Here is a 10,976-nt window from a genome sequence, read left to right as displayed (position 1 = left end):
GGGGCTTTGGGTGATATGACCACGTGGCACTGGACAGCATAAGACACATCCTATGTGCCACCATGGTGCCAGCCAGGTGGCCCAGCACGGCGGTCGCTGGTCCCCGAGGAGCTGCGCTTTCAGGGGAACGTGCTAAGCTTTGGGACACGGTTCCTGAGGGGGTTGGAAGAGGCAGGGTTGGATGGTCAGCAGGATGGAGGCACCTGGTCAACAGGGTGCCAGCTTCTCCTCTCTCACAAACTTTTGGGAGTGGGGTGATGGCCGGGTGGTTTTAATAATCTATATGTGTCAGGAGGAGAGGTGACAGGGTTATCAAAGAACGTACAATTGTAGGAGATGGAAAAATTGTAGAAGGCATCAGAATATTGCAGTATTTTTGTACGTGCAAACCTCCATTGCGAGTGTGGAGCATTCTCTGTGCACAAAAGAAAGCATCTCCATATCCACAGTGTGCTTCTACGTCTGTGGGCAGGGACCACATGAGAAAAGGTGAGAGAGCTGCTGGGCCTGTGGGGTGCTCAGCTGCATCAGCCCCTTCTCAGGGTGCAGGCTCCTGCACAGACATATAAAGGGTGGTGGCATGGATGTGTGCTGCTGAGTGCATGACCATTCCCCCTGCAATCCTGACCCCACTGGAAAGCACCAAGTACTTCAAAGCAGTGGAATATAATATATCTTGCTCGGAAATGAACTGCATGGGTGGAAAGTGGTGTCAGCAAAAACTGTGTTTTATTCCCGCATACAAAACCATTCATCTCTTAAATGATAGCAGACACAAACCGTGAACAATAAAAGATGCCAGAGGAAGGACACGCTCCCTGCATGGGACCAGCAACTCTCCAAGGACACAAGGGGCAGCTACGAGCGTGCCCCAAGATCTAAGGCACTGCAGGGAGAGCCGTCTCTGCACAGAGGTCGCTGGCTGCAGGCTGCAAGGAGGAATGTCCCGATGTCAGTTCACCTCCGCAGGACGACACTGCTGGCCCCGGTGTCAGGCACTGCTGCCGTGCTCCACTCGCTGGTACTGCCCGTGTGCACAGCTCGCTCCTCTCTCACGCCTCTGCTTGCAGCCGCTTCCTTCCCGCAGCCTGGGGGCAATGCTGGGGGTCAGCTGGGGGTGCTGCTGCTCACACCAGGCTGAGACAGGCCCAGACTCAGAGCCACCCCGTCCCGGCCACCTCCTGCCTATCCTCAGCCACCTCCTGCCCACCCTCACCACGGCTGCACAACCTCCCTCCATGGTCTGTGTTACACTGGGAGATGACTGCCTCGGAGAAGAAAGAGGAGCCCAGGATCCCAGAGGAAAGGAGCAGAGCATTGTCCCCTCCTGCAGTCTGGCCCTGCCTACATCGCACTCCGACCTGCTCTCCCTTAGCCCACGAGCCCCGCTGTCAGCCCTTTTCCTCCCAGCACCACCAGTGGCCTCCAGCAGCACGGCACTGCTCCCACAGCCCGGCTGTGCCTTCACCATGTTCTCAGTAGCACAGACCAGGCTCGGGCTGCCCAGTGCCATGGACCTTGGGTACTGCTGGTGGGAAACACCCCAAGCACAACAGCACACGTACCATTTCCTGGAGAACTGCTGGTCTATCTCCTCTAAGGACTGTCCTTTTGTTTCCGGAACAAAAAAATAAATGAATATAACAGCCATCACTCCCATCAGCCCATAGAGAAGAAACATCCACGAGAAACCAATGGCATCTGCAGAAAGATTCAAATGAAGGGTCTGTCAAAGGGAAGTCATACCCCGGGATACAAAGAAAGCTGGTGGCTTACTGCGGGGTGGTCACTGGTGCTGGCAAGAGCCCTTCCAAGGGCAGGGAAAGCCCCTTGTCTGCTAGGAAAAGGAACTGGGGATCAGTGAGGGAGAACTCACAGCCACCTTCCCAGCAGCACCACAGAGGGAAGGTGAAGGTGGCTGAGCTTCAGGACCTTGAATGCCTCAACTGAGAGCTCTGCTAGCAGGAAACACTGCAAAGCTACTGGTGTGAAAGCTGCAGACTCCATAGCTGCCCGATAGCCCGGTGTTGTGGTACAGCCCTGTGCACGAAGGATGATTTTTACAAAATGGGTGATGGAGGAGCCAGAACGGTGTCAGTGGTGCCTGTTTGCTCTCAGAGGCAGCAGGGTCACTGTCAGGCCTCCAGGTTTCAAAGTGCCACTTACTCTCCCATCAGCTCGTGGCAGCCACCTGCACTAACCCACCTGTGGGACGTGGACAGACAGGGATGGACACTTACCAATGAGGTCCAGGAAGGAGAGGCTGATCAGTAAATTGGCCGCCCAGTTAAAGCTGTTGCAGAAGGCAAAGGCTCTTCCTCGTATTCCAGCTGGGTAGATCTCACTGAGGACCAGCCAGGTCACTGCACAGATCAGAGGTTAGAAAAACAGTTGTGAGGTTTAAGAAACTTATTTGGGAAATGGGGAAGGAAGATTTCAGCAAGGTTTTTGACGAAGAACCAAACTCTGGCTTCACCCAGCATCCACTGCTGCTGGTCATCAATCCCAGAGCCAGGTCCCAGCAGAGCACTCTGAAGCTCCCATGGTCAGCGCTGCGGAGGCTGAGATACCCATGGACAGGTCCAGTGTGCAGAAAGTAAAGTGGGGACTTGGCCATTGAGCACATGAGAGGAAAATGACATTCCTGCCATCAGGACATGCTCTTATTAAAGAATGGAGAAAGGAGTAGAGAGATTGTTGCATTTGGGCTAAAATCAGAGCTGAAAGCAGTAGGTAACTTAGAGCAATCTCTCCTATCCTAGGGTTATTTTGCTTGAAATGATTTATGAAGTCACTGCCAAACTCATGGGACTTGCTGTGCTCTTATGTTTTTCCTTTGGTTGGATGATGTTTTCTCCCATCAAAGCATTTAAAACATTAAGTGCTGGAAAACACTAGAACTCACGTGGAAGCAAGAACTCATCTCCATTCTCATCTGATGAAAAATGATTTCAGAAAAAGTCCAACTGATACCAAGAAACTTTCTAGGAGATTCCACTTCCAGCTCTGCTGCTGTCTTTCTGGAGAAGCCTCTCTATTTTCCTCCTCATCAGGGTGCAGTGAGCATTAGGTAGTGCTTGTGGGAAGCTCTGATTTTGCAATGAGCATGACAGGAAAAAAAGAACATTACAAGGGTAGTGATAGCATGGAAGAGAAGGTGATTATGATGCTGTCCCAGCCACACAGCAGACAGAGCTGCAAGACCAGGAAATGATTCAGTAGGCTGACGGGGATACATTTCCAGTTTCCAGACACTCAGCTGCCTGGTAAAGCCAATGCATAATGAATGTTTCAAGCAGACTATAAAGATCAGCCCCAGTTTTATTCTCTGGGTTAGTGCAAGGATATATAAACACCATACTTACTTGGTCCAAATCCAATTGAGAATGCGCTCACGAAAGCCATCATGCTCAGCAGCGTAATCCAATTTAAAACCATATGTTCTGTCAGGGGAGCACCGCCGAAAGGAGGGTCTGTGCTCTCCACTGTCTCTTTTTCGGACTGCCCTGCCAAGCCCATTTTCTGAGTGTGGGAAGAACCAGTAACGACCTCACTGCTTTGAGCACCAGCAAGAGCTTTTGTAAGGCTTTTGGTGGCGGCAGAACCAGGGCCTGCCCTCCCATTGCCTTCTCCTAAGTCTGGTGGGACGTGGGAGGATGGGGGTAGCAGGGGGTGCTGGGGGAGGCTGTGGGACACGTTGGGGTCTGCAGCGGCCGTGCAGTCCCTGGCCATGGCCAGCGGGGTGATGCAGCTGGTGAGGCCGATGGTGGTGACGGAGATGGCCATCACCACGCCGCCAGCGATGAGCAGCGCTCTGCGGCCAGCTTTGTCGGCAAAGGCCATCGCCACTAGCGTGGCCACCACCTTGATTGCCCCCAGCCCGACAGAGGCCAGGATGGCAGAGGAGTTGCTCTGGAATCCCACCGAGTGGAAGATTTTGGAGGCGTAGCCCAGCACGTTGGGCTGCCCAGTGAACTGCTGGAAGAGCACCAGGCCCAGCCCCACCAGGGTTCGTCTCCTCATGTTGTCTCTGGTCCTGAAAAGATCAAGAAATGAGTAGTGCTTCTCCTTATAGGGCTCCCGCTTTGCTGCCTCTCCGTCGTCAGCGGTCTGCAATTGAATGAGACCCTTCTGGCAGTCCGAGTCCCACGTGTTTAGTTTAACAGGGTTCACTGGGAGAAAGAGGATGCTGAGGAACTGCATGGCTGCTGGGGCCATGGCCAGTCCAAACATGTACCTCCATCCCTCCTGCGTATCTGCAAAGATGTAATTCAGTGCATAGGACAATAGGATGCCTACAGTGATGCCCGCTTCATACAGAGACACCAGCAGCCCTCGCTGATGCGCAGCCACCATTTCTGAGACATAGATGCAGCAGGCCATGGATGAGACAGAGATGGCAAAGCCCACCGTCATGCGCCCAATGACCAGCCCCATAAACGACCTCGTCAGCGTGAGAATAAGGCTGCCAAATAACAGGACCACGTTGCTGACCAGAATCGCTCTCCTCCGTCCATGGTGGTCAATGAGGATTCCTCCAACTAGAGAGGCAAGGAGAGCTCCAACCAGGAGGGAGCTCACAAGAACCTCCTGCTTGAAGCAGCCGAGGCTGAAGTCTGCCTGCAGCTGCAGCAGTGCTCCGGAGATAATCCCCAGCTCGTATCCAAATATCAGCCCGCCCAGCAGAGAGACTGTTGCAGACAACAGGAGGACCAGCAGTGCACGACCTGGAAAACAAGTAAGCAATGTGAGGTTCAGTTTTCTGGCTCTAGCAGGAAAGCTATCAGCACACACAGTCTGGTAAAAGCTCTTCCAGGACAACCAAAGTTTTCTATCTACAAAGCTACAATGACGAATTTCCCCCAAATTCGTAGGTCATGTGCAGAGGCATTTGCAGACACTCTCACCACCCACCAGGCCTGCACACATTGCCATGGACTGCTGTGGCATTCATTTGGGTTCAGAACCATGAAAATAGGGCTGTGTTAACAGCCTTATTGTTAAGACTTGTACTGAAGTGGGGAACAGTGGTTTGCTTTTCTGGAATTGTACATGGGACCCTCCAAGATCTCTCCTTCTTGGTTCTAGCTACAAGAACTATTCTGGACAGGGAATGCAGCTTCTGCTTGCTGGGTTTTAACATGTTCTACATCACCATTATAAAGTTTCAGTCCATGGTTTGCAGCTTAGAACATCTGTAGGAAAAGAAGCATCCATTGCCAGCAGGGAATTCCACAGATCACTCACTGGGTCAGAACTGCCCTGGCCTAGTCCCATTCTTACTGCTCATTCTCACTTATCCTCCAATTTCATACCTAATTCCTCCTTCAAGCTCTGCACAATTCTTGTTTCTGGAGAAAACAGGTGCCACTGCCCAGTGCGCTTCATGCAATGCATTCTTCTCCTGAGCTCATCCAAGAAGGCCCAGCTCTTTGCCAAGCAGTCCCTGGACATCCTACATTCACCCACAGAAGCAGATGCTTCTGAATGTTATTTTTATTGTTGCGACGCATTTATCGCAGAAACACAAAGTTACTGAACAAACCCAGGATCCACAGGGAGAAGCACTATACTTAAGGCTTAGTGAACCACCATCTTCTTTTCCATTCCCCTGCATGAGCCCAGGCAAAGGGAGAAATGGTTGGCCAAGTTGGTAAGCTGTTAAAGATGTTTTGTCTCTTTTCTTTCCTCTGACTGTGTCTTTCAGATAATTTATGAATGGCATAACCAAGGCAGAAGTTCTCTCTTTAACATCTCCTCATCAGTGAAGTGGTATCCTAGAGGTAGGGCCCTATTTATTATCTGATTATGTGGCCAGAAGAACTACCCCAGTGTGCGGATTCCCTCTGAACTGCAGCCCAACAGCAACTCCAGGCTCAGATATCTCACTGAATATAAAATCTTCAGACCTCGGGACTGCAAGGTAAAGAGCAGGAATGCAAAGCCTGCAGTGAGAGCTGATGAATGCCACATGCACTTCAACCTAAGCTGGAAATCTAAGGAAACTTAAAAAAAAAAAAAAAGATTTTTTTAAAGAAAATAGCAGCATTAACTATTTCACTGCTTGGAATTTTAGGAGGAGGATGATGTCTGCTCTTCACAGCTGCAGGGAGGAACAAATGTTGGGATGAGGCAGCGGGAGGTAGGGACTCTTTGTCAAACTTTGCTAAGGTGGTGATGGGGATTTAAATTATATTTCCTGTTGTCTAAGAGGGAAACAACAGAGAAAAAGCCTTCTGCTGACAGGAGCATGACCCTCAGTTCCTGTCTGGCCCCTAAGTGCTGTGTCTACCCTGAGCGTGAGCGAGGGAATTCAGACAGCTTTGGTGGAGACTAGAGAAACCAAGAGTATGAAAAAAGACTGACTTATAGTAAATAAATAAGAGTGAAGGAATAATGTAGTTGAAAGTGCTGCTCACAAGAGTTTTTCTCCTATCTAATCTTGCACTCCTGGCATTACTTTGTGGGCATGGCCCTGATTTCTTCACCTCTCCTTCTCCAGTGCTCGGTGCCCAGGATCCGATCCCCAGCCACGCAAACTTTCTCAGGCTGATCCAGGTCTGCAGGATGAACTTCATGACCTGAGAAGCTCCCTGTTGTCTGCCCCAAATACAAGAAACGATTCCTTGACCTTGCCTTTCTCGCACAGCTGACCATGCAAGTTTCGTAAGTACTTAAGCTGACTTAAAATAAGAAAAAACAGCAGCACAAGCAAACCAAACCAAACCCAAAGCGACCAACCCGCCCCAAACAACCCTACAAAAACAAGGTGCTTGCTGCACACGCATCTCACCCTGCAGAGAGGATGAAAGGGCAAACATGTGCGAGCCATGAGTCACATTGCTCAGCATGGCAGGGGGGAGCGCACGCAGAGCCCCGCCACCGAGGGGACCCTGGGGCAAAAGCAGTGACAGTGACCTCTTTCTCCCAGCCCAGTTCTGAAGGCACAGGTAGAGTACACTGACGTGCAAGTTTGTGCTGTAATACACCGGTTTCCAGCATGTAATACTATCTGTATTCACACATTGGCTTTGTTTAATTAGAAATACTCACCGCTTCAGCAGACCGTATGTGGAAAGAATGTGGACACAGCCACCAGACCATGGAAAACTTCCCTCACTATTGCCTATGGGCTTTTTCCCCCCACAAGCTGTGTTTAATAGGAAGTGTCTCTATTCAGCACACAATCACAGCTAGCAATAAAGGTTATTTCCCTGGGATGGCCATGTTTGTGTTGGTATTTGTTCTGTATCCCCCTGTTTCCTTTGTGCTCCTTACACCCCTCCAGCCCCACGCCAGTCCCTCCCGCTATGCTCTGTGTGACTACCTGCTCTGTTTGTATTGCTCCTTGTACACGTATCACGCAGATAACCAGAAAAAATATTTGTTCAGAGAGAACAAAAGTCTTTGCATGAAGTGGCCAAGCCACTCGTTTCAAGCCACCAGCTTCCTTAGATCCATTCAGCCCTGCAGTAAATACCAGCGCTGATTCAAACAGGCGCTGCTGCTCACTTAGTGGGCAGTCCACGAACACTGGTTGGGATCCAGCTTTGTATATAGCCTGCTCTGAAGCTGTCGAGGTACCTGGGGACTCAGAGCTCGTTAGGGCAGAAAGTTCGGTGGGTGCCGCACGGGGCTGAGCCGGGCGATCCCCTGCCCGGGGCCGCGCTGCAGGACGGAGCGGAGCCCGAGCTGCCCCCGGAGCGCCGCGGGTTCTGCGGCGGCGGTACCGGCCCGTCCACAGCGCAACGCCCGAGGACGCGCTCCCTCGCCGCGCCGCCGCACGGCCCCCTCCTCCCCGCCCCTGCTCCCGGCACGGCTTTAGGGGCCGTGTCACAGGAAACCGGGGCTGGAAGTGCTAAAAAAGAAACAGAAAACTTGGGCGGGGGAGAAAGAGGGAGGGAGGGAGATGCAGCCTGAGCCTTTCGGAAAAGTCGCAAAGCTGAAAACTTGCCCTCCTCCCGGGGCACGGCCGCCGCTCGCAGCCTGGCTCGCCGCCCGCCGCCCCCTCCCCAGCGCGGCCCCGGAGCACTCACCCATGGCGCGGCGGCCGGGCCCCGGGCGCTCCGCGGAGGCGGCGGGCGCGGAGCGGGGCGGAGCGGAGCGGGGTCCGGCGGCCGGAGCGGGGCCGAGCAGCGCCACGTCGCTCCCGCCCTGCCCCCGGCCGGGCCGCCCCGGCCTTGGGGAGGACTGGGGGATCCCGGCACGAAGCGGGGCAAGCGGCGAGCGGCTCCCCGGGGCGATGCGAGCGGCCGCCCCGTTAGGCTCCTTCTCCCAGGCCGGTGTGGCTGGGGATCTTTTACCGTAGCGTGCTGCACGCATGGGTTGCGGAGCCGTCTGAAACCGGGACACGGCGTTGGCAGCTGGAATGACAGCGCTGTCCCGGTCCCGCTGTCCCGGTCTCGGTCTCAATGCAGCCAGGAGCAGGAATCTCATCTCTCCGCTCACCGCACGCTGCCATGCGGAGCTTTGCTCCTCCACAGTAGAAGGCCTTTAGACAGCCCTCGGGAGATGGGAAGTTTGGTATAGTTTTTAGGTTTCTGGGTTGGAAAGCCAAAGAAAGGCTGCTAGGAAAGGATTGACCATTTCAAAGCTGAAAAGAGCAGCACGGCTGACTTTGAACTCTTACCTTTCTCTTCTGTTGAAAAGAAAGGATCCGTCTCTTGAGCTTGTCTCCTTCCAGCAGCGCAGTGCTCCATTAGGCAAAGTATTCAGGTGTTCAGCTTTCCTTGCAATTAAAGTCCTCTTTCTGCTCAGTGGAACAGAAATGTTCCTCCTGGGTACTGCATGCAAGGCACTGGGACTTGCGCTTGGAGGCAAGGTTTGTTTTCTGAATCTGAGAGTGTATTCATATAATGCAAATTCCAGTTTGTAAAATGAGGATTTTACAAAGCTTTATATGCCTAGAAGAGTTAAACTCTTTAACGCAATGGAAACATTCTCCCTTGGTGCTGTTCACGCAAACCATAGTCACCGGGCGTGTTGCAATGTGGTGAAGCTGTGATGTGCATGCAACGCTCAGGAGTCTGCTGTCACCTAATGAGCGTGGGGACCAGAGCAGGGAAATGTGCTGTCACGGGCTCTGAGACCTCGCAGAGTCATGCAACAGCGACTGTGCTGGAGGATGAGTGGGAATGACCATAAGCCTGCGTTGTGAGCTGGTATGTGACTGCAGGTAACATTTCATTTCATCGCATGGTTCTAATGCTACCGGCACGCTGTGAGCCCGCGCTGCCAAAGCTTCCTGCACGGTACTGGCTCAGGCTGCATCAGCTGCCCCTGCACCTGAGGATGCAGTGCAGGCACAGCCCTCTGACACAGTCAGAAGCAAACAGGTTGGGTAAGGAGTGAAAAACACGTGGTGTCTTTAAAAGAGCTTTACAGTGGTCATTCCACATACTAACTTCATGAGGAATTTAGAGAAATATTTAAGGAATCTTTGTTCTACGTTGTAGAGGGAATGCATGCTATGTCTCTGTTCTGGAGACCCACAGTACTCTTTTTTTTGCTCCAGTTCGTAGTTTTGAGATGCTTGAGATGGGCCATCCTGGATCATGTACATCCTTTCACCCCAGTCTGTCAGATCTCGGGCCTGCAGTATGGGCAGCAGCTGATCAAAGGCTTAGCTTTTGTTTCTTCTCAAAGCCATAGTGAATATTAAAAGCGTTTCAAATCATCTGCGTGATTTATAGATTAAAGAAATGCTTCCTGTTCACGTACTCTTATTTCAATGGGAATACAGTATGCAAAAATACCTCATCTGCAATGGTGTGTCTCGTACAGTCTGACAGCTGCGCAGGGACCATACGCTCAGTGAAGAATGGCTTCAAACACAAACACCGGCCCACAGAAACCAGTGGTGCTCACAGAAGGACCTCTGCGATGAGATTTGTAATTCCTATTAAAGTAGCTTAAGTAGCTCTGAAATCGTGGCCAGCTCTCATGACACTCAAATGGAGACCTGCAATTTTCACTCTTCTCTGGGACCCTGCAGTCCTCAGCATCCGCTGGGTTAACACGTCCTGGCTCTGTGATCTACAACCTGCCCCAACAACTCCTGCGTGTTTAACTACACTCCTCAAATGAACTCAGCGTGAGAAGGAAGAAATTACATTTTCTCCTTGGTCACTCAGCATCTGTTTGTCTGCCAGCATAAAGCCACCCCTGACATTTTCTGGAGGCTTCCTGTTCTCTGGCAGGGCAATAAACATTATTAGCAAAGGCAGCAGGGAGGCGAGGTCCTGGGGAGCACAGCAGAGCTTTATGGTATGTTTGCAAAAGGCGGCCAAAAAGATTACATCAGTATGTGCAGAAATACAGCTGCAGCATCGGTACTATGCGTGGCTGTGGGTTATGGTCCTCTGAAACCACACCATGAAAAACTGCTGTGATGTACAGCGAGGATAACTTCGGAAAAATTCTTTCCTTGTGGGTTTTAAAATACCATACTTCTCATTGTAACATTTGTAGTTCATGGGCACTGTGGGCCTGCTGAAGGCTGTTGCTTTGGTCCTAAAGCTGTGTGTGAGAGGAAGGGCTGGGAAGGGCTGGATCCACGGGGACCAGCATGCCCTTGGCCACATGGCAGCTCCTGCCTCATGTTTCCAGCTTTGCTCTCTCCTGAGATCCTCTCCTCCTCATCTTGAGGTTGTGTGTCTTGGCAGTGCCATTTCTCCATCTGATCCTTATCGTGCTCTTGGCTGCTGGATGTCAGGGCAGCGAGGCTGCATTCCTGCTTTGCAGCTGAATAGCAAAACACCCTGCCTGAGCCGCAAATATGTGCTGCCTGATGTGCCTGGCACTGGCAATGGCAGCCCACGTTGGGTGACACAGCCCGGTGTCCGCAGCCAGCTTGGCATGGCTCTGATCACTGGAAGTGCAGGAGCAGCTGAGAAGGCCCTCATGATCACAAGTGAAAACAGCAATGCAAGCAGGAGAGAGAAGCCTGTCCTGGTGCAGAACCTTTCCTTAATCCC

At 52.0% G+C, this 10,976-nt stretch overlaps 1 protein-coding gene across 2 annotated transcripts; it reads right to left on the bottom strand.

The window, feature by feature from the left end:
* SLC2A10 (solute carrier family 2 member 10) lies at positions 711 to 10,947 on the bottom strand. 2 transcript variants are annotated; one of them, XM_021416877.1, is made up of 5 exons: positions 8,630 to 10,947; positions 3,366 to 4,727; positions 2,241 to 2,363; positions 1,566 to 1,701; positions 711 to 1,088 (listed from the first exon to the last, which is right to left on the bottom strand). In XM_021416877.1, the coding sequence occupies exons 1-5, from the start codon at positions 8,697 to 8,699 to the stop codon at positions 992 to 994; spliced, it is 1,788 nt and encodes a 595-aa protein (XP_021272552.1). In that variant the 5' UTR covers positions 8,700 to 10,947; the 3' UTR covers positions 711 to 991. The 2 variants fall into 2 exon arrangements, with proteins under 2 accessions (XP_021272552.1, XP_021272553.1); XM_021416878.1 differs by lacking the exon at positions 8,630 to 10,947 and adding an exon at positions 8,037 to 8,090.

This window comes from Numida meleagris, chromosome 19 (genome assembly GCF_002078875.1).
Source record: "Numida meleagris isolate 19003 breed g44 Domestic line chromosome 19, NumMel1.0, whole genome shotgun sequence".
NCBI lineage: Eukaryota > Metazoa > Chordata > Aves > Galliformes > Numididae > Numida > Numida meleagris.
Note: the sequence above shows the minus strand (reverse complement) of the source record. Positions and strands in the feature narration are given on the sequence as shown.

Bases quoted from the DNA above. Each gene is read 5' to 3' on its own strand.
- SLC2A10 (XM_021416877.1), bottom strand. From the start codon at position 8,699: ATGGAGCACTGCGCTGCTGGAAGGAGACAAGCTCAAGAGACGGATCCT. The intron at 4,728-8,629 runs GTAAGAGTTCAA...CTTGTTTTCCAG, and splicing joins CTTTTCAACAGAAGAGAAAG to GTCGTGCACTGCTGGTCCTC. The intron at 1,089-1,565 runs GTACGTGTGCTG...CATTGCCCCCAG, and splicing joins CAGCAGTTCTCCAGGAAATG to GCTGCGGGAAGGAAGCGGCT.